This window comes from Haliotis rufescens, unplaced genomic scaffold (genome assembly GCF_023055435.1).
Source record: "Haliotis rufescens isolate VD_foot unplaced genomic scaffold, xgHalRufe1.0.p SCAF_9, whole genome shotgun sequence".
In the NCBI taxonomy this organism is placed as follows: Eukaryota; Metazoa; Mollusca; class Gastropoda; order Lepetellida; family Haliotidae; genus Haliotis; species Haliotis rufescens.
In genome coordinates this window covers 25,456,785-25,480,196 of record NW_025964383.1, presented here as the reverse complement: position 1 = coordinate 25,480,196, position 23,412 = coordinate 25,456,785, and the positions used below count along the sequence as shown (strand labels likewise).

The 23,412-nt window shown below is 41.0% G+C and overlaps 1 protein-coding gene across 13 annotated transcripts in view; it reads left to right on the top strand.

Annotated features, from left to right (window-relative positions):
* The window catches only part of LOC124128197 (C2H2 finger domain transcription factor mtfA-like), a 98,809-nt gene that overhangs the window by 56,115 nt on the left and 19,282 nt on the right, over window positions 1–23,412 (top strand). The window contains exons 3-4 of one of the 13 annotated variants that reach the window (XR_007219619.1): window positions 20,671–21,705; window positions 21,823–22,002. The exons of 4 other annotated variants lie outside the window; for them this stretch is intronic. Coding sequence is in view for 8 of the 9 variants with exons in the window: in XM_046491611.2 (XP_046347567.1) it covers window positions 8,155–8,528 (374 nt within the window). In the remaining variant the exon portion in view is untranslated. 8 more of the 13 variants (XM_046491750.2, XM_046491642.2, XM_046491634.2 and 5 more) reach the window with 8 other exon arrangements.

Here is a 23,412-nt window from a genome sequence, read left to right as displayed (position 1 = left end):
CTGCTCTGTCATGTGACTCTGTAGCTTCAGCAGATGACACAACAGCCCTTCTTCCTCGAAGAAGATGTGCAAACTCAGACGATTACCCTCACTGATTGTACATACTTAGAACACCCATGCAAAGGAAAATGATTCTTATACTTGAATACTACCTCTAAGATCTCAAACACACACCATTGCACCCATATGAGAAAATTGATAGGATTGCTAACTCAGTGCATGACTGTTCTTGTTCAGAAACACTCCCATAGTTTAATCCCATCTCACCAAGAATACACTTTTCTTGCTTTCAGACTTTGGCTCGTTTCCTGTAATGTCCAAGGCCTCTGTACAGGATTTCAACCAAAGAGCTGGTTTGGAGACCGTGGGACCGTTTTCATCCAGTTTCAGTTTCCCCTATGGTTTCAGTGTTGACAATGTAGTGGTGAAGGATGCGTCAGCTTCTAAACAAAAATTGGCCATTCACCCCTGTGATGTCTGTGGGAAAATGTTCACTGAGGCCAGATATGCTGAGAGACATAAGAAGGCCACGCATGAGAAGCTGCATCATCCATGTGTTTGTGGGAAGATGTATACATACGATAGTGGCCTGCAGAGGCATCAGAAAATGTGCCCTGTCTATCTGGCTCAACAAGCTCATCAGCACCAAACCTAGAAACAGCACAGCACAGGGTATATGATATTAGGGTATGTTTACGGAAGCAGCTGATCAGATTCTTTTCCCCGAGCTTTTTTTCAATGGAGAATTTTCTGGATGGGTTCTGCTTCTTTGTTTTTGTCCCAAGTGCCTTGTTTATATCACCAGTAACCTCTTGCCAGAGTTAACGATCCCCCCAACTATAAGAGTGAGTGAGTGAGTATGGTTTTACGCCGCTTTTAGGAATATTCCAGCAATATCACGGCGAGGGACACAAGAAATGGGCTTCACACATTGTACCCATGTCGGGAATCGAACCCGGGTCTTCGGCGTGACGAGCAAACGCACCACTAGGCTACCCGACTGCCCCCCAACAATAAGACAACAATTAGTCATCCACTAATGTTGGTTGTTGTTTTTTTCATTCTACGGCAATGTTTTGTCTACTATGCAAAGATTATTGACATTAGAGATTATTTTTCCAAAGAGTTCATCCAATAAGCCCTGGGAATTCTTTGAAGAAAATGTATTTATCATCAAACTTGGTATATGCCATTTGTAGAATGGGGTCCAGCTTTGTTGTTTGTGGATTCGTGGTTAGAATTGGTCCCGGCAACCTTTTCAGGTTATCAGGCTTGGTGGCTTGGTTGATTACATTGTCATACCACGAATTTGTGGATTGCTGCTCATAATATCAATCACTTGATCATCTGGTCAAGCCTTGATAGTTTTGAGGCCACTGGCATATACTAAGAGTGTGGTGCTAAGCAACAGACATGCACATACACACACACACTCTATCTCTCTCTCTATCTCTCACACACACACACACACACACACACACACACACACACACAAATGAGAACATCTTTGATCAGTCAAAGGTCAAGGTCAGCATTCAGGTTTTTGTGAGGATTGCCTTGTGGAATTAAGGTCTTGGTGTTGTAATAGGTGATTGTACCTTGTCATGCCAAGAGCCTGAATACATGTCATTTAAGTGCAGAATTTAACCTTGAGTAACCCTCTTGGTGTTGTGTGCAGTTCTAAGGCTGCAGTGCTGCTTCAAAGGATGTTAGGTTTGTCTCTCTCTCTCATAAGGATGGATTTCCTGTTGTGGCAAGGTTAAACATCACTTCCAGTTTTCTTACTTGAATATGGGAATTTTGTCTTTGATAGTTGTGGCCATTGTTACAGAGGCAAGTTCAAGAATTCAAGTGACAGTTGTCCACTGTAAACAAATAATGTTGACAAGTTACTTCTTTTCATATATTTTGAAGTTCTTTTTATATATCTAAACAAGATACATATAATTTCAACAAAATGTGTGTATCCTACTATATCTGTTGTTTCATGTTCAAAGTGGGCTGGTGGTAATCAAACTTGGGTAGATTCTATTCTTTACTCGAGATGTTGGCAAGTTTTCTATGAATATCAAGCCGTGGTCTTTTGTTGTTTTCAGGTCATGGCAATCCACCATATCTTGACCCCTCATATCCTGAGCCTGGCTGTGAAAATATGAATATTGGTGGATATTACAGACAGTTTGGGCAAAATTTAGGCTGCCATGATGAGTACTCTAGTATGGGAGTGGCTGGGAATGGCAGTGTGAGCTGTAGTGATGGCAAACTCATGTATCCCTGTTCAATATGTGGCAAGGAGTTCAGTCGGCCAGATTATAGGAAGCAGCACAAGGATTCCATCCATGATAAGGTCACTTTCAAGTGTGTTTGTGGGAAGGTGTATACATTCGTACAGAACCTCATACGACATCAGAAGAACTGTTCCTTGCATCTGATGTCCTCAAATAGTTAGTGTCACAAACAAGTTTGACAAGCAGTGATGTGTGGGTCACTTTCAAGTGTGTTTGTAAGAAGGTGTATACATTCGTACGGAACCTCATACGACATCAGAAGAACTGTACCTTATATCCATTGTCCTCAAATAATTAGTGTCACAAACAAGTTTGACAAGCAATGATGTGTGGGATGATGTTATCAGAATCTTATCTGACATCAGAAGAACTGTACCTTATATCCATTGTCCTCAAATTATTAGTGTCTTGTTTTAACAAGCAAAGCTCTTTGGGAATTTGTATTCATTTGTGCAGAACCTGAGGCTTCAGAAAACCATCTTTCAATGAATGTTGTTCCAAGTTCTATGGCAATCAAGGCTGTTCAGAAATGTGTGTACAGAAGTCATCTGACATTGGAAGAACTGTACCTTGAATCCCTAACAATCTCTTGTCACCAACAGCTTACGACAAGCTACATTGTTGAGTGAAAGTGTGTACTTTTGTGCAGAATCGCACTGGAATTTCGGAAACTCTTCTGTGCAATTGTTGCCCCCTAACAGTTTGTGTTACCAACATTCTTTGACAAGTAATACTGTTTGGGCGTTTATGTGTTTGCAGAGATCCAGATGTGTTTAACAAACTGTCCCTGCACAGTGTTTGAAATAATTTAAAAACCCACCAAGAACAGTCGGGCAGGTGATCTGCAAGTAATGCCTGCCCATCTTTAAAGTTACCAGCCCGCATTCAGACACTATAAATATTTAAAAAGTGCAAAACATTTAAATAAGATACAAATCCCTTCTTGACTCAGTTGAAATAATGCAAAAAATTACTTGGGAATGTACAAGGAGTTATAATAAAATGCTGAATACAAAAGAAGACAGAAAAGTTACCAGCCACAGGCAGGCAGTTATTCCAGACACTGGTTTTATGCAACATTATGACAGCACTGTTATGGGAAGATGAATAAGACTACACATACAAGCTCTATACATTTGTTTCGGTCCTGGTAACATAAACTGCACAACACCTTTGTCAAGTATTCCATAGTGTCACCAAGAGTTGATCACCCAGAATGGGAGTGACAGTGAAGTGAGCCTTGTATTTCAAGTGGCCTGTTTTAAGGATAACATTAAGATTGTTCTTCAACTGTACATGTCTGTCAGTGTGTTGATGTTTTTCTTAATTAAAGACTAGAACTGAACTTTTGTTGCTTTCAGACATGGAAAATTCTGTGATTATGAGTGCGAGATTATCAAATGAAGCTGTCCAAGATGTTGACTTAGCCAGCTTTAGTTCGGGACAGTTCTACGAAGAAGCCACAGCTCAAGAAGAATGTGATTTGCCATTGCTCTTCAGCTATCAGAGGCACACTGTACAAAAGAAAAAGAATCTTTATCCGTGCGAAATCTGCGGCAAAGTTTTCACTGAGGGAAGGTATAGGAGACGGCACAGAGAGGCTGCTCACGAAAATCAACCTCGGCATTGTGTTTGTGGCAAATCTTACGTGTATGACAGAGGACTGTGGAGACATCAGAAGATGTGTCCTATATACCAGGCTGCCAAATCTAATAACCCCTGAGTGTCTGTGTTGATTTGATCGTTGTCATAGTGAATAACTTTGGAAGAAAACTGAGCCTTTGTCCTTTGTTACTTTCAGATTCGGGCCTTAAGTTTGCTCCCCAGCAATCATTCAAGTACTTTGATATGGAAACAACGAAAGTGAAGGATCCAGGACAGCCATCTCATGATTACGTGGTGTTCTTGGAGGATGGTAGCAACACATATCTACCCTCTAAGTTCACAAACGAAGGAGGCAAAGCTGTGTATCCTTGTCAGGAATGTGGGAAGGTTTTCACCCATCCACACTCGAGAAAGCAACACAGACAAGCCATTCATGAGAAACGGACGTTTTCCTGTGCATGTGGAAAGACGTTCACTTTCCCACAAAATTTGCAAAGACATCGGAAAAGTTGCCCCATGTTCATCAGTGGTCCAAGTTTCTAGCCGAAAATGACTTTCTGTGTACAGCGTGGTTACTGAATTTTCCCAACAAAGATGACCAGAGGTCTACTATATGCATGTGATTGGCACAACATTGTTTCAGTTTGTCTCACACACGCACACTTGCTTCTGACTCCGATCATCTTCTCCAGCTGACAATCTGAGCAGCTTCCCTAATCAGCTTGTCAGTAAGTACGCTGTTGTAGAGTGTCAAGAATTGGCCAGGTTCTCTGAGGTCCAGCCATTTGGAAAAGAAGTGTTTTCATGTCAGATCGATAATGCTGTATATGTGTGTCCTATGGCCATGTGATTGCTAGGTACTTTGAATGATGAACCAATGGGTTAAGCAGCGCCTGATCGATAATGCTGTATATGTGTGTCCTGAGGACATGTGATTGCGAGGTACTTTGAATGATGAACCAATGGGTTAAGCAGCGCCTGATCTTGTATGCAACTCCAGAATGACTCCCAGAATGTTCAGCAGCCATGACATACTGCCACAAATCATGGAACCATGTTCTTATGGCTGAAGCGTTCGGTCGTCACCCGGGTACAATTTCCCAACATGGATACAATGTGTCAAGTCCATTTCTGGTGTCCCCGACCTGATTTTGATGGAATTTGCGAAGAGCGGCATAAAACCATACTCACTCACTCCTATGTGTGGTTAGAGGCGGTCGGGTAGCCTGGTGGTTAAAGCGTTCGCTCGTCACGCCGAAGACCCGGGTTCGATTCCCGACATGGGTACAATGTGTGAAGCCCATTTCTGGTGTCCCCCGCAGTGATATTGCTGGACTATTGCGAAAAGCCGCATAAAACCATACTCACTCACTCCTGTGTGTGGTCAACTCTTTTTCTGGGGCAAGGAACCAGATGCCTTCATGGCCCTCAAGAATGAAAGAAGGAGTACAACTGCAAAGCATCATGGTACCATGACACAGATAAAGAAGAGACAGGAGCAAAGTCACTTGCTTCAGACTATCAAGGATCTAATTGTGCCCAGAGACTCCTACAAAACACATCAGCGCTAAGACTATTGTTACTGCCATACTTTGATACTAAGATTGGAGGGTGTGACAATGGCCAGGGTCCTATGCCACAAATGATCTTAACATGAAGAAGACGTGTTTTTAAAATACTAAACCTCAACACCAGAGAATATCCAGTCTCAATTATCTGACAAAACAGATTCCTTTGGGCATAAAAGGCCAAAAGATTGTAACTTATGTACACTTATTCAAACTTGTGACTAACTACCTATCTTTAGCATAGACCTATGACATTCTTAGTATTATTGTGGAATGATGCTCAGCATTTGGGAGCTCCCCTCCTTCATCATAGATGATGACAGTCATAGTCCACAATACCATCTTAGCGCTAAGACTATTAAATTCTTATCCTTCAACATTGATATTGACAGGCAGAGTGCTAATATTCTACAAAACCATCGTGTCATCCCAGTAATGCATATCCTCATCACACAGCTGCATAATTTGATGTGTTTCATTGTCACATCAGCCAACTATTGTTGCGAATTTGACACCTTTACAAGTTGATATTTTATGTCATTCTCTGTATTTGTTTACATGTAAGATCTCTTTTATCTTTCATCAATATACAGTGTATCTTAAAAATGAATGATCATGTCAGTGTATATAAATGACAAAGTTTTAGACTTCCTTAGACGATTGAAATAAAGATTTAAGAATATTAGAAGTATTTTGTTGCTTTGACGTGAATGTGGTATCTAGAATGCCTTGACAATCAGTTGAACGACAATTTGATGAATCATTAATGATTCTGGTTGATCTTTCAAATGAAGAAATTCAGAGTCATATCTATAGTTAAATGATATGTTTGTTTATTTGTTGGTTAACACCGCACTCGGCAATATTCCAGCTATATGACGGCGGTCTGTAAATAATCAAGTCTGGACCAGACAATCCAGTGACTGACATCATGAGCATCAATCCATGCAATAGGGATACGATGACATGCTTAAACCACATCATTGAGCCTGACCAGCCGATTCCGTTAGTCACCTCTACAACAAGCATAGTTGCCTCTTACAACAAGCATAGTAGCCTTTTGCAGCAAGTGTGGGTTACTGAAGACCTGTTCTAAACCCAGATCTTCACAGGTCGTTCGGGCCACAATGTGATCATATATGGCAGAGCCTTTGTTTCTTCAAATTCTTCGCTCGCTTGGAGGGAAGTGAGAATCCTTGATGCTGATTGCTAATTAGAAGGAGTTGTATGATCCACGCTTCTGTGGTCAAGTCGATAGAACATCCTCTGCCCAGAGATTGCAAGGTTAGAGGTTTGATCCCGGGCCACGTCATACCAAAAGATGGTTCTTGTTGTTACCCTGCCTGGCTCTTGGCATTAAGGCAGTAAAACCAGGACCCACTTGCACAAAGCGATCTTAGCGCTAAGACTCGTAAGCCTATGTTAAAGAATGGGAGTTACGATCATCTTAGCGCTAAGATCGCTTTGTGCACGTGGGCCTGACTGGTTCGCTGGTTGGAGTCTGTATACTGTGTCTGAATGGGGTATCCACGTTAAACTGTGGCACAGTATCTCCGTGGGCTAGCACTATTGTGACATTTCACCTCACCTCACCTCACCTCACCTCACCTCACCTCACCTCACCTCATCTCACCAGAGATGTATCATACTGGAGTAAAACATCTGATCACGATGAGATTGACTGCAGTGTTAAACACCATCCTCAAGGACAGACACTATATACTAAGTGAAGCCTTACAATCTTCAGTCAATGATTAAAATAAAGATATTATGCATGTTTCTATTCGCCAGGAAGAACAGACTTTATTCAAACTCATCCTTTTAATTTTGCAGCTGATATTAAAAATTAGATACAAATTGTATTCACAGCCTGACAGCATGTTTTATTGCTCAGTATTGATTTAATTGATTTGCGAAATATGACAAATATTGATCTGATATGAAAATATATGTGATGTTTACTGATGTTTAACCTGGCTGGTTGATATTGTACCTCATCTTTTTGGTTGTGTGTGTATGAGATAATACTCACTAGTTTGGGGAAAAGGGGCTTTTGTTTCCAAAAATTGAGTGAGTGAGTGAGTTAGTCAGCAATGTTTCACCCCTATTGTGAGTGAGTATAGTTTTTACGCCGCTTTTAGCAATATTCCAGTAATATCACGGCGGAGGCCACCAGAAATGGGCTTCACACACTGTACCCAGGCAAAGCAAGGCTACCCGATCGCCCCCAACCCTATTGTGACTAGATAAGGTCATGCAGTGGTTTTCTAAAGGGCTGCCATCATAGGACAGTAAAATTACTAGCAATGTATCACAGATTTTTGTTCAAAACTCTATTGACTGTCTCCAAAAATAGCATCATAGCAAAAGAGAGGGACCCATGTCAGACTGTGGCATGGTACCTCAGTGGGCTCGCACTATAAAGTAGAGACACGTAGACACACACCCACACGTCACTATGTAAGTGCAATGTACTTGAAGGCAATGTTAAACTCCATTTCACCTCAGCTCATCCTGTCAGCCACTAACAACCGCTACAATCTTAGACATGAAGGCTTTCTTGAAATCTGTTGTGTTCCTTTTGTTTGCTGTGTTGGTGATTGATTCTGTGACTGATCTGTGTATGAGCTCCAGATAACACCTCCTGAGAACCTTGCAGGCAGAGACTAGATGAGATCTTCTTGTTATTTCAGATCAGGAGCCAGAGCCCATTATCAGTGGGGGCGTTGGTCATGTTTCTGTTGATCTGGAACGGAATCCAAATTGGAATCTTAAGGAATCCAGGATTGGACAACCACAGGTTCCATCTGGTCTGCTGCCTGAGACCTTCCACACAAGTGTCTTCGAAAATTTGACTGATCAAGGCGGCACCTTGCCGTTCCGACGCCGCTACAAGTGTCCGCTTTGTGACAAGAGCTTCTATGAGATGCAGTCAGTGCGAGTTCACAAGGCCTCTGTGCATGATAATGTGTCCTATATCTGTGAATGTGGGAAAATGTTTGGCTATCAGAACAGTTTGCAGAGGCACAAGAAGTTCAGTTGTGACTTTGCGAAGTCACAGAAGTGAGACTGAACGTGGGGCTGGTGACCGAGTTCTGATATGATGCAGGAAGTTCCAGATTGGTGAAGGAAATGCTCCTTGGTTTGTCGGGATACTTGACATGGTAATGTCACACAAATACTGTTGAAAGAGGCTTCAACCATATTTCTATCATTCACCTTCATCAAAGGAAGAGGGACACAGGTGGCCCAGGGGGCGGTCGGGTAGCCTAGTGGTTAAAGTGTTCGCTCGTCACACCGAAGACCCGGGTTCAATTCCCGACATGGGTACAATGTGTGAAGCCCATTTCTGGTGTCCCCTGTCGTGATATTGCTGGAATATTGCTAAAAGCGGTGTAAAACCATACTCACTCACAGGTGGCCCAGTCGTCTAAAACACCACAGTTGGTTGTGCAGAGTTGTGTCCCTTTGGGCAAGCCAGAAGCCTATTATCATGGGCTCTAATCGACTCCCAGGCTAATATTTCTTGGTTTATCAGCTGAAATAATGTTAAGAGCAGCGTTAATCCAAAATCATTCATGGTTTGAGTTTCAGACAACATATGCAGAGCTCCAGATAAGGTTTTGGTGTTGTGGGTATTTTACCCATGCATTTTTAAATCATTGGGTATCAGTAATTCTATCTGGGTATTCAAATTTCTGTTACCCACTAGTTTTTACACATGTGGGTATTTCAGTTAAATATTTAAAAACAATATTCATCTAGTCCCTGCAAACTGGTGTCGTGTGAGTTCGAGAGCTTTAAAGGACTAAAAAATACCACGATACTTCCACAAGAAAGTGTGATGGCAAGTGATCATGATGTAACTGTCATCGTGGAGTTTGGCAAGGTTGACAGAATGCCCGTTTATAATTTCAAAATAAGATGCTGATTTGCTAATCAAATACGCAGGGTTACGCAAGTTTTATTTTTGTACCGTATCTGTAATGTTCGTTGCGTATTTTAAACGCTTGGATTTTATTTTACTGCGTATTTCTGCATTTTTTATGCGTATTTTACGCAGAAACGCAGCTTATCTGGAGCTCTGCATATGGTAATGTCTCGTGAACGCGGTTTACATACCATGATTTTCCACATTATGGTGTGAAGAAACACTTAGCTTAGAAAGCATTCATTCCATAGCCAGCTCCACACTAGTCATGGGAGAAAACTGTCATCTCAGTTGCGTTGTGTCATGTTCAAGAGTATTCCACTTATATAGCAATGAACATGGACGTGTGTGTGTGGCTGCTTGTATTTGTCTGTCGGTTTTATAGTGCTAGCCCACTGAGATACCACAGCGTTAGAAATTGGCACTAGTCCTATCGTCCTTGCCAAACTGCCAAATGGTAAAGGTATCATAAGGACTAGTAGAAATTTGCCCTTTTTTAAGGGTTTTGCTATATGTTATCATTATAAGGACTAGTGGCCAAAAACTGTTAGTTTCTAACCCTGTACCATGTTCACTTTGACATGGCACAGTATACAGACTTTGAGCCGTGCAGTCCTTGTTTAATCCCCTTAATGCCAAGCACCAGGCAGGGTAACAACAAGTACCATCTTTTAACTTTTAACTCTTGTAAGACCTGTGTCTCTTCAGGTTATCTTCCAGTCGGAAAGTGATTCCTAATCATGCAGCCTTGAAAACTTTAAACGATAGTATTCCAAACGATAGTTACGGGCTTTACGACTGAATCCATACAAGCTAGGCCTTCTATTAGCCATCCCAGAATGTTCTTTTGTTCAGGTTTCAATTTTTTAATCGAGAATTTGTCAAAATATGTTTTGAAGCATAGTCGCTAATTAGACATTAGTGCCATAAAGCACGAGAAAGCTGCTTTCTGATTGGCTTATGTCGACTTCCTGTCAGTCATTCCATTGGTCGGTCAAAGTTCACGAAAGGACGGTCTGACGTGACCCGTAATAGGGTGTCCTCAGATCTTTGTTTAGCGGTAGCGAGAACTAAGATCTGATTTTAATGAGATTGAAGCTGACATGCCGTGATATAACTGAAATACCCTTCCATATGGCATATAACCCCTAAAGTGGAGGCACATGTATACTTTGGGAATCAGATCGGTTAGTGAAGTCAATACTTTAGTGTCCCTCACACACTAACAAGCATTAGTGATGTAATATCTAATGACTTGTGCAGTTTTTTGTACAGTGCCAAAAATATATCTCATGTTTAGTTTGCCTAGAAGTTATTTTCAGTGTTGTATAACATTTTGTGACATGGATTATTTCACAAAACATGTACAAGTTTTCCATTTATAAAAACTATATATATTTTCTCTTTTTGTTGGGTTGTTCATAGAGTAATGACTGCTGATATCTCTGCCGACATTATTTACTCAAGTGCTGGAGAAACGTCATTGTCTGTGTTAAACAGTCTGAAATAACAAATACACTTGATTGCCAATGAAGGGTCTCATCCAAAAGTATCTTCTTATCCGATTTGCCACTTATCCGACAAAAGTTTTTGCAACTTTATTTGTTATTTCACATTGATACACATGTGAAATTATCAATTACCACACAAAGCATAGACACATAGTAATTATACATTTTTTTGGACAAGTTCAATAACTTATTGAATCAGTGCTATCATCTGACATCACAATATTCCAGCCATATGACGGCGGTCTGTAAAGTAATCGAGTCTGAACCAGACAATCCAGTGATTGACATCATGAACATCGATCAACGCAATTGGGATCGATGACATGTATCAACCAAGTGAGCCTGACCACCCGATCCCGTTAGTCGCCTTTTACGACAAGCATAGTCACCTTTTACGGCAAGTATGGGTTGCTGAAGACCTATTCTACCCCGGAATCTTCACGGGTCTCCCTGAGCTGGAGGCAAGTGGTCTAAAACCTAATGAGGGACACGTTAAACCCCAGGTATCCAGAGTGATCCTGCTACAACGAATTTATCTTACCGATATTTTAATGTGACATTGTAAAAGAATTTACACAAATTCAAAATTGATAGAAAATATTTGTTCGATTGAGCTGAGGTTAACTTGTGCCATGTCACGTGACTTCCATTGACTCGGAAAAAGCGTGCAGCTTTTTGTTTGAAGCGGGGTGTAAGAGATTTGTTCCCCCGTTGAGAAGTTTATTACCCTCTAATGCGGGTTACACAGTGTTTTATCAAGATCACGTGGACCAATCAGATCTCGTCATTCTGACATGGAGGTGTGATAAATGTTTTTATACAAATTGTGTGAGTGGTACTGATAGGGAAGGACATACTTACCCTTTTCACAAACACACTAATTTTCAGTGATCCATTCATATCATTTTCACAGCTATATTGAATCCGTTTCGGCGGTTAATCAAGACTGGTCATTTTATCATGGTGTAACGTTTAATATCTGCATTTTATCTGAATCCTAATATATCACTTGCTTTGGATCTAATTATTATATGAAAAGTTGTGTAAATGTTTAAGCTGGAGGGGAAGTTATCATGGTGTAACATTTATTCTAAGTTTTCATATAATAATTTGATCCAAATAAGTGATGTATTAGGATTCAGGGAAAAATGAATCATTTGGAAACTTCTATTTAATAATATCCACTTGTTCAAGCTGCCAACCCCTTTCCACAAAATGATCTAAGTGCTATGATTTTGTAAGTCTATGTTAAAGTATGGGAGTTACGATCGTCTTAGAGCTGAGATCACTTTGTGGATGGAGCATTTGTTTCTGTGACTTAAATGGTTTGTACAGAATCAGGTAATCAATGTTCTAATGTATTTAGGGGCGGTCGGGTAGCCAAGTGGTTAAAGCGTTCGCTCGTCACGCCGAAGACCTGACATGGGTACAATGTGCGAAGCCCATTTCTGGTGTCTTCCGCCGTGATGTTGCTGGAATATTGCTAAAAGCAGTGTAAAACCATACTCGCTCGCTCTAATGTATTTAAGTGAACATCAGTTTATTTTCAAGGGTTTTTTTTAACTGACTGTACTATGTTGTCACTTTGTGAGTTTATAAGCTGCTTGAAACAAAATTACGTCCGACTCCACCAAGTATTAATACATACTGCCATTATGAGCTGCTATTCCTCTTATTGACCTGGTGATGCATTAGCTGGCATAAAGTGGATCTGATAAAAATTCTAAATATCATTGTAGTTTACCAGATTTTATCAGATTCAAATTAGTGAGTCAGCATTTGTATCAGCTAGAAATCCTCAGGGAATTGTTTATCAACCCAAAGTCTAGATGTTGACAGCGGAGTGAAGCCCATAATGTCAGCCTCACAATCGGCTTGAGTGGGAGATCTTTTTATGACAAAGTACATGAAACTTCAATGTTTACTTGAAGATATCAACTAAATAAACATTGTACTGTTAGTTAAATATTGAGAATTCCATTTTCACATATTTAACTTACCTGTTACTTTACTTTAAATCAGCTGTTTCAGTCAGAGGTGGTTATTGAGATTTGAAACCCCTGATCTTCCAGCCATGCAGTATGGCTCAGTTGCCATCTGTAAAGGTTTCCCAGACTTACCTGTTGTTGTGTCACCTCTTCTCATGTCACTGTCTGTAAATATCGCTGTGCTATTCACTGTGCTTCTTTGCTGTCCCCACAGCACTCTGCTTCTTGATGAAGACCGCCATTACACCACACCACACTAGACATCTGGGACTGGCTGAAACTTGGACTTTTTGTTGCTTTCAGATGGAGGAGGTTCACCAGGTTTCAGTCAGTCTCTGGCAGTGTTTAAAACAGAGAGGGACATTATCACAGCTGGAGCACGAGCCTACTCCGCAAGCCTGACCAGCAAACAAGGGGCTATGTTCATCAGTCCCGAGATGGAATCGGTCCAGGTGTTTGGATGCTATCCTGGGGGCCTCCTGGACAACAATAAGATCCCCTGCCCAATATGTGGGAAGACCTTCTCGGGAATGGGCCCCCTGATGGACCACAAGGCTGCTGTCCATGACAATGTGTCGTATGTCTGCGTCTGTGGGAAGAAGTACAAGTACAGGCCCGGTCTGGTCCGGCACCATAGGTCATGTGCTTACAAGAATGGGCTGGGAGAGAGTTAGGGCATCTCTGTGGCTGTATGGCAGATGGTTCCTTAGGTTAGATTTGTGATTAACCTTTCAGAGATTTACCTTGCTCCTGGGGACTCTTGGTAATGTGAATGAGTGAGTTGGGTTTAATGCCGCTTTGAACAGTATTCCAATTATGTGACAGCATGATGTGGGAGGAAAGTCCAAAGTGATTCTGGTCTGAGATATTTACCAGTTTTGATGAAATCCACAAGCACAGGTATGGTGCTGACAAACCTAGAAACACAATAGGGCAAACATGGATCCGAACCCTCTTTCGTAGGTTTCTGGTGTGCCCAAGGGACGCAGCTCTGCACAACGAATTGCAGCACCTTGAATAGATGATGGCCCCCAGTGCTCCCCACTCTCAGTAATGTATTTGAGGGGTCCTGGGCATTTCATCAATTGACCACCATACCATCAACAAATGCTGAATGACAAGTGTTTCTATCCTTATAGTAAGTCTAGATAAACAGACATACTAAGGATGCCAGTCTTTTAAAGGGACAACTTGTTCTTATTATTATATACCGGTAATCTAGAAATTATGATTTAAATATTAATGATTATTTCCTTAGAGACTTGTGCAAGTCTAGATGCTTTATAGTTAACATGGATTGAGATGTTGTATTTTCAAATGAAATCCTGGGATTGAGTGAATAAAATCTTACATCGTGTGTCCCATGATTGATTGTATTGTCAGAACAGAGCAATGAGGTGACTCTAACATACATGACTCTTTCGAAGTTTCAATTATCACAACATCAAAACATCTGGATACTCTTTTGCATCTTCTCAATGTCTTGCATCCAGATAAAACTTGCAAGGACATGACATCTGTAACACAGTGGTAGATGTGTGTGAGTTTGAGTTAAACGTTACTGTTCAAGATGTGTCATGGCATATGAGCGTCCATTTTCCCGAGGCAAGTGAGTTAACTGACTATAAAAGTCCAGTTTCTACCCTTGCTGAACTAGGCTGCAATTATGGAGTTATATTTTGGTGGGACAAATGAGTCCATGCATAGACCGAAATCCGGTTTGTAAAGTGACATGCAGATTTCAGTCAATTGCAGGATTTGCAAAGCATGTGTATCAACAAATGGGCATCAACAGATATTTTCCAAATCTTTTCATTTCAAGGAGCTCAACTGATTTGATGCACTTTGTGAAGTAAGACCCGTTTTATTACAATTCCGATCTGGATTATCAATCAAATAGCCTTCACTGGGCAATGCCATTTTATTTGAAGCAAATGCAAGAGATATGACAGGTGGAATCTGATTGGTCAATAGAAGGGACATAACTCGTAATAGCCACAGGTGGCACTACGATCAAGCCCAAAGATTCCAGCCTAGTTCGTCAAGGGTGGAAAATGGACGTTGAGAGTCAGTTATCTCCCTTGCCTGGGGAAGATGATGAGCGTGATGTTGGAGGAAAGTTCCAACGGATGCAGATTTTGACCACATTGATCAAACTCACAAGTGTGATAACACTGCTTGGCTGACCCATGATTCACAAGATCAATCTGTAAATCAAGTCATAATTAGTTAAAATGAAACTTATTACCAGCATCATCTGGCAGTGAACAACTTAATCCCAACAAATAAAGGGTTCATATCATGGTATTAAAATCATACTCTCTTGGTCACCCCTAGAATTCCATGCCAATCAACCTATGCTTGTCATGAGAGGTGACTAAATGGATCAGGTGGTCACATTCATGAGTTGGTTGAATACCTGCCATTATACCCCTATGACATTGCTCAAAATATGGATCACTTGTTTGTCTGGTCCAACTTGATTATTTACAGATCGCCATCATTTAACTGGAATATTGCTGAGTGAGGCATTGAAAAACAGACACACATCATTAAACATCTGGGGTTACAATGTGTGACCTGGATAGAACTATGAGAGAGGGCAATTGATGAGTAGCCTAGGTCTGGGTAATGTTTTAAAATGTCCCTTTCCATAACCTGCAAGAAGACTAACCACCCTTTGGATGAATGTTACAGGTGAAAATATGACAAACGAATCAGAATGCAAGTATGACTTCAAGTACTTCCGTCAAACGGGATTGGGTGGTCAGGCTCGCTGACAAGGTTGATGCATGTCATCAATCCCAATTGCGTGGATTGATGTTCATGATGTCAGTCACTGGATTGTCTGGTCCAGACTCGATTATTTACAGACCGCCGTCATATAGCTGGAATATTGCTGAATGCGGCCTAAAACAACAAACAAACAAACAACTTCTGTCAAAGAATCACTTTGGAATATTTTTTTTATTTTACATGTCTTGCATCTAAAAATATACCCAAAATAGAGTTAAACGTGGTCAATCATACTGTATAAATATTGTAATTCCAGATGTTTTTTAAATAGCATCTGGAATATATATGACATGGAGGAAATATACATGAATCATTACGCAACAAGTTGACAATTCTTTTAACAATGCCCATTTGCGCCAGTCACAAAAATGGCCACAAGAGGGGCACGAGTCGCTGTTCACCTTGTCCCAGAATAACACAAGTTGGTCACCAATGAGACGTGTCCTGGACTTGAGTGTGGCATAAATTAACAAAGAAGCAATGTACCATGGCATCTGTACATGATGACACCAATCACAGAGCCTGACCACCCGATCAGTGAAGTCACCCCATACTACAAGCATAGGGCCCATGAAGACGCCGGGGTAGAATCGGTCTTCAGCAACCCATACTTGCCGTAAAAGGTGACTATGCTTGTAAAAGGCAACTAACGGGATCAGGTGGTCAAGCTCGCTGACTTGGTTGATACATGTCATCGATTCCAATTGCATGGATTGATGCTCATGATATTAATCACTGGATTGTCTGGTCCAGACTTGATATTTACAGACTGCCGTCATATAGCTGGAATATTGCTGAGTGCGGCGTTAAACAACAAACCAACAAACAAGCATAGGTTTCTGGAGACCAAATCTAATCAAGAAACTTTCAGTATGTCAAAGAGAAGATTTTATGAGACAGGCACCATTATTCACTTGATTGAGTTGCCTCCCTTAGGTAGGATAGGATACAACAATCATGGGTGCGTCTGTGGGAAGAAGTACAAATACAGACCCGGTCTGGTCCGGCACCATAGGTCATGTGCTTACAAGAATGGGCTGGGAGAGAGTTAGGGCGTCTCTGTGGCTCTGTGGCAGATGGTTCCATTGGTTAGACTTGTGATTACCCTTTCAGGGATTTACCCTGGTCCTGGGGACTCTTGGTAATGAGAGTGAGAAATTCCTGCCTAGTTTGGCAAGGGTGGAAGCTGGATGTTTAGAGTCAGTTACCGTATCCGACGTAATAAGCGCTCAGGGCGCTCTCAAAATGAGAAATATGGGGGCTCTTATTAGAATATTATTTGGTGAAAAAAACAGTTGAAAGATAAATTTTGTTGTTTATGCTGACAGCCTGAAATGTTTATATATGACAGATATATTTTTCCAGAATTTAATTGCCCATAATTAAGGGTGCATATAACACACAAGTGTGTATTATACAAGAATAGATAAGTCTTGTGTACATTCATCAATCAAGCCAGTATATTAGCAAATATCACCGTGGGCGCTTATTAGAGTGGTGCGCTTATTACGTCGAATACGGTAACTCCCTTGCCTCGGGAAGATGATGAGCATCATATGATGACACACAATCACAGAGCCTGATCACCTGATCCATGAAGTCATGAAGTCATTATTCACTTTATTGAGCTGCATCCCTTAGGTATGCTAGGATACTACTGTCATGCGTTAGATGCAGTGTAATTGTGACCTTATCAGCACAGCACATACCTGTGTTTGTTGGTGTCACCATAAAGCCAAATGAACGGTAATCCATGATCCAGTTGGGGAATGAGACTTGTCTGAAAAAAGGGGATGTGTGCACGCCCTGCATCCCCGCCCTCTGGATATAAGTAGTGGACGATTAAACGGCGCATTGGTGAATCGTGATTTTTTACTTCTCGATACAAATATCAATCACAGTCACACACTAAATAAAAATTTCAATTCCTACCTTAAATGTTTGCTTTAATATCTGTTACACCAAACACTGAATCATAGTGAAAATTAGTAGTGAAAATGTAAATATTTTCATCCATTGCACCATACTTGGTTCTGCCAACTGTAAATTGTCAGTGGCAATCCTGTCTTTGAAGAAGATGGCATAGGCAAGCACATTTAAGAGCACATACAAGTATCGGGTCATAAGCAAGGTATCGTGATACGTATTGTGATACTCAGTTGGTGTATCGTCCCAGCCCAGCTGAATATGCCAGTGCATGTCTTCCACTGGCTTCTATTCAGACATTTATCTGACAAAGATCAGGGTTACTTTATCATAGGCGGGTTTTAGGAAACTTCCGATGTGACCTTGGACCCAACTCACTCACTCACTCACTCACTCACTCACTCACTGTCTCCAAGATCACTCTTTACTCGAGGCGGTAGGGTAGCCTAATGGTTAAAGTGTTCGCTCGTCTCGCCGAAGACCCGGGTTCGATTCCCCACATTGGTACAATGTGTGGAGCCCATTTCTGGTGTTCCCCGTAATGATATTGCTGGAATATTGCTAAAAGCGGTGTAAAACCATACTCACTCACTATTCTTGACTACCAGTTGAACAGAAGGAACTATTTCCCATATCACTGTTGACATAACACACTAGTTGGATACTTTGTCTCTTTTATTTCATAACCCACCTTCTCACACTGACTGAAACAAGATTGAACTTTTTATATCTTGCAGATGATGGAAGTTCAGTCAGTTTCAGTCAGTTTCGAGCTGACCATTCTGCCCAGCAAGGAGGAAACATATTTGCAAGTTCGTTCCTACAGAAAGTCCCACACATTAGTCAGATACACTTTCCACGATACAGCCCTTCAATGTCAGGGAGTTCCTTCCCGGATGTCCGATGTCCATACTGTGAGAAAACTTTCACAACCAAGCGAGCAATGACGGTCCACAAGGTGTCCGTGCATGATAATCAGTGCTATGTTTGTGTGTGTGGAAAACAGTACAAGTACAGATCGGGCTTACTGTATCATGGGCGGACATGTCCTGTGAAGCTGGCGTCGTCTACGTAATTGTTGGTAACTACTTTTTGAAAATATTTCAAGAATTTGTGGTTAATACATTTTTATTGCACTGTGTGTGTCCACACACTTCACCAACTATAGAGGGTAGGGAATACCTATGCCCAATAACTGTTCACAAGTAATTCAGAACATCTTTTCAAAGATCACAGGGATTTTTCCCACCCATTTAACAATCACAGATAATTATCATGTAATTTAGTTTCATAGAGATAAGGGTCGGGTAGCCTAGTGGTTAAAGCGTTCGCTCGTCACGCCGAAGACCCGGGTTCGAATCCCGACATGGGTACAATGTGTGAAGCCCATTTCTGGTGTCCCCCGCCGTGATATTGCTGGAATATTGCTAAAAGCGTCATAAAACCAAACTCACTCACTCACTCATAGAGATAAGGCATCATTCAGTCTGACTGTGACTTATATCTAAACCGTGTCATTATCAAGATTGTGTTTTTGCATGTATAAACTTGGACTGCATGTCGTATTATAGTAACATATAAATTTGGTGACCTCTTGTCAGACGGATCGTCTTGGGTGTTTCTTGATATATTTAGGAAAGTGTCCCCAAAATTTACTAATTTACTAATTTTGGTGCCGACATAAAAAATGGTAATGAAGAAAGACAATTCACGAGAGAGAGAAACGAAGTTTCACAGAAAAAGTGTAATTTTTTTGCAAATTCATAACAGGTCTGTTGAGAAGTAATGTATCACAGCTAATTCGTAACAAGAAATATTAAATCACAGCAAATTAAAAGAGCTATTCACGTATAACCTATTGGTCTTCCCTACCTGCAATAATACAACAACGTTCTTCTTTCAATACTGTTTCAGTTATAAAGATTTTGCAGCTTAGAGTCATGCTGTCTCACATAGGAAGACTGTTTGAAATCTCAACTCACATCAAACTTTGATAGGAGTGAGTGAGTGTGGTTTTATGCCTCTTTCAGCAATATTCCAGCCATATGACCTTCACATGGGTAGGCTGTAACAACATTGTGTGAGCAAACAGAAGAACCGCATCAGAGAACTTTAGATTGAGCATGGTAAAGTTGAATTTTAGAAACACACAACGCCACAACGCCACATGATCAACTGTGGTTGTCGTAAGAGGCGACTAACGGGATCGGGTGGTCAGGCTCGCTGACTTGGTTTATGCATGTCATCGATCCCTATTGCGTGGATCGATGCTCATCATATTAATCACTGGATTGTCTTGTCCAGACTCGATTATTTACTGACCGCCGTCTGGAATATTGCTGAGTGCGGCGTTAAACAACAAACCAACCAACTGTGGTTGTGTATTTTAGTTGTCAATGGGGTAACATGTGTACAATATTTTTCCCAATGACCATTTTTGGAATGAAACATTGTGTCAAGCAACATAATTTTTAAAAATTAAATAAAGTTAGCTTAATCCACTGTTGGTGGTTAATTTGTAAATTGTGTAATTTTCGTGATATAGTGAAAGGTTTGAACTTGTTTCAAAAGTAGTATCATTTATTTATGGTGTTTCCATAACTCTATTACCCATATTAAGAATTGATCCTTGGTCTTTAGCGGATAGGCCAACGCTTTGACCACTGGCTTTGACCACTGGCTTATCCCACCACCCATAAGATCTGTGAAATCAATCGCCACAGTTTGCAGTCTTCAGCAACCCATGCTTGCCGTAAAAGGCGACTATTCTTGTCGTAAAAGGCGACTAACGAAATCGGGTGGTCAGGCTCGCTGACTAAGTTGATGCATGTCATCGATCCCAGTTGCGTGGATCGATGTTCATGATGTCAATCACTGGATTGTCTTGTCCAGACTCGATTGTTTCCAGATCGCCGTCATATAGCTTTAATATTGCCGAGTGCTGCGTAAAACAACAAACCATCCAACCAACATGTGAAAAATTCAAAAACATGTTCACAACAAATTCAGAAGCCCATTTTGTGTCCAAAGACTAGTTCCGCCTTTTTATCCTTGCAGGTTCCAGGTCAATGGGTTTTAATCAGTCAGTGGCCTCAGACTTCAGCTTCTACGGAGACACCAGGAACATGTATGCCCGCCACAAGAATTCTGCCAATCTACCCAGAGCCTTACCAGGCCTCGACTCACCTCGATATCCCATTCCCGAGGCCACACGTTCTTTATCTGGATTGATGTGTCGGCAGTGTGGGAAAATGTTTGCAAGCTCGTCAACTTTGTCTGTTCACAATACTGCTGTGCACAAAAATGCCTCGTATGTTTGTGTTTGTGGGAAAAAATACAAGTATAGACCTGGCCTTCTGCATCACAAGACCACATGTACTGTTGTGGCTCGACAGAAACTGGACGGATCGGGGGTGCGCTGAGCTACGCGGGGTTACCCTTTGTTCAGCCTGTGTGTTCATCTGTTGAAAACTCAAGTTTGGGTGGTAGCCTCGTGGTTAAAGCGTTCGCTCGTCACGCCGAAGACCGGGTTCGATTCCGGACATGGGTACAATGTGGAAGCCCATTTCTGGTGTTCCCCGTCGTGATATTGCTGGAATATTGCTAAAAGTGGTGTAAAACCATACTCACTCACTCAATCAAGTTATCTCGAATATACTTGACTCCTCAAAGCAGTGGGCGAGGTGTGTAACCTTGTCCGAACTGTTGATACATCATAGTGATGAAGGCCTGATGTCAGGACATCTACCAGCACAAGCTATGACATCAATAGTAACAGCATTAGTAGCCGTTGTTAAACGAAAAATATTGTTATTCACTAACTTCGCTTTTATCAGTCTGTTCGGAATATATTCATAGGTTCTATGACATCAATAGTGACCTTAAATTTTAACAGCATTAGTAGCCGTTATTAAACGAAAAATATTGTTATTCACTAACTTCGCTTTTATCTCTCTGTTCGGAATATATTCATAGGTTCTATGACATCAATAGTGACCTTAAATTTTAACAGCATTAGTAGCTGTTATTAAACGAAAATCATTGTTATTCACTAACTTCGCTTTTATCAGTCTGTTCGGAATATGTTCATAGGTTCTATGACATCAATAGTGACCTTAAATTTTAACAGCATTAGTAGCCGTTATTAAACGAAAAATATTGTTATTCACTAACTTCGCTTTTATCAGTCTGTTCGGAATATGTTCCTAGGTTCTATGGCAGGCAGTAATCATGGACACCTCCCTAAGGACATTGCCGGACATCAAATAATATAAGGAGATGTCCAGGAACCTGCAGTGCAACAGTATTGCAGCAGACTATTGTGTTTATAACTACCGTATTCGACGTAATAAGCGCCCGGGGCGCTCTCAAAAATTAGAAATAGGGGGCTCTTATTAGAATATAATTTTTGTGAAAAAAAACATAGTTGAAAGATAAATTTCGTTGTTTATGCTGACAGCCTGAAATGTTTATGTATGACAGATATATTTTTCCAGAATGTAATTGCCCATAAATAAGGGTGCATATAACATACGTGTGCGTATTATACCGAATAAATAAGTCTTGTGTAGATTGATCAATCGGAAGGGATGCAAGTTGGGCTTGTTCACTAGCCAATATATCAGCAAATATCGCCGTGGGCGCTTATTAGAGCGGGGCGCTTATTACATCGAATACGGTATTGTGTTTATGACTTTTGAAATAGGGTCACAGTAGTAGTATTAATAATTATTTCCAATTGTATTGCAGTAGGTATTTTAGTCAAATAATACAAGGACTTGTGTATGAACATGCAGTGCAACAGTATTGCAGCAGTGTTTATAACTATTGCAACAGTGTCACAGTCGTGTTTATAACTATTGCAAAATATTCTTTAATTTTTGCAACGGTATTGCAAGAGTGAAAACTGTACCATGATTGAAGCAAAGGGACATTGCTGTACACAGAAAGGTACCTGAGGTAGATTTCTGTATAACAATTTACAGGGACAATACATCGACGGTTCTGTGTTTTTTCAAATCATGCATGAACTAATTTCCAAGTGTGAAGTCACATGCCCAATTCAATTTTCAAACCAAAAGGGATGCACGGGTGGCCCAGTCGTCTAAGGCGCCGCGTTTCACTGTGCAGAGTTGCGTCCCTTGGGCACGCCAGAAACCTATGATTGTGGGTTCGAATCCCGGTTCACCCGGATTATGTTTCTAGGTTTGTCAGCACCATACCGTGCTCATGGGTTTCACCGAAGTGGTAAACGTCTGAGACCTGTATCACTTAGGGCTTTCCTCCCACATTAAGCTGACACGCTGCAATATAACTGGAATACTGTTAAAAGCGGGGTTAAACCCAACTCACTCACTCACTCAAACCAAAACGACAGAGCTCCACACAGCGAAGCCAACAACACAAGTTAACTGACTTTAGTCTTGTTTAGAAGGCAAATTGAAGAGAAAATTTGTAAATTTTTCTTACGGACGAGTTGTAAAACACTAATTGTCAGCTTGATTAGAAGCCAGTGTTTACCAAGGCCTTATTTGCAGTATAAATAGGCCTCGGACATAGGAAGCCAATCACTCCTCTCACCTGAGTCCCTTGCATCCTGGTTGGTGCCTATGTCACACTGTCACATCTTACACAGCACCGTCCATTCATGTCCTTTTCATGTTTCATTTTTGATAAACATATCTCATGAAATGTTTTACTTTCATTTAGAAAATATTCTAAAACTTGAAAAAAAAATGTATTTGCATATTTATCTTACACGTGATGTAATCGAAGCCTTACGGAGAGCTTGCAATACAG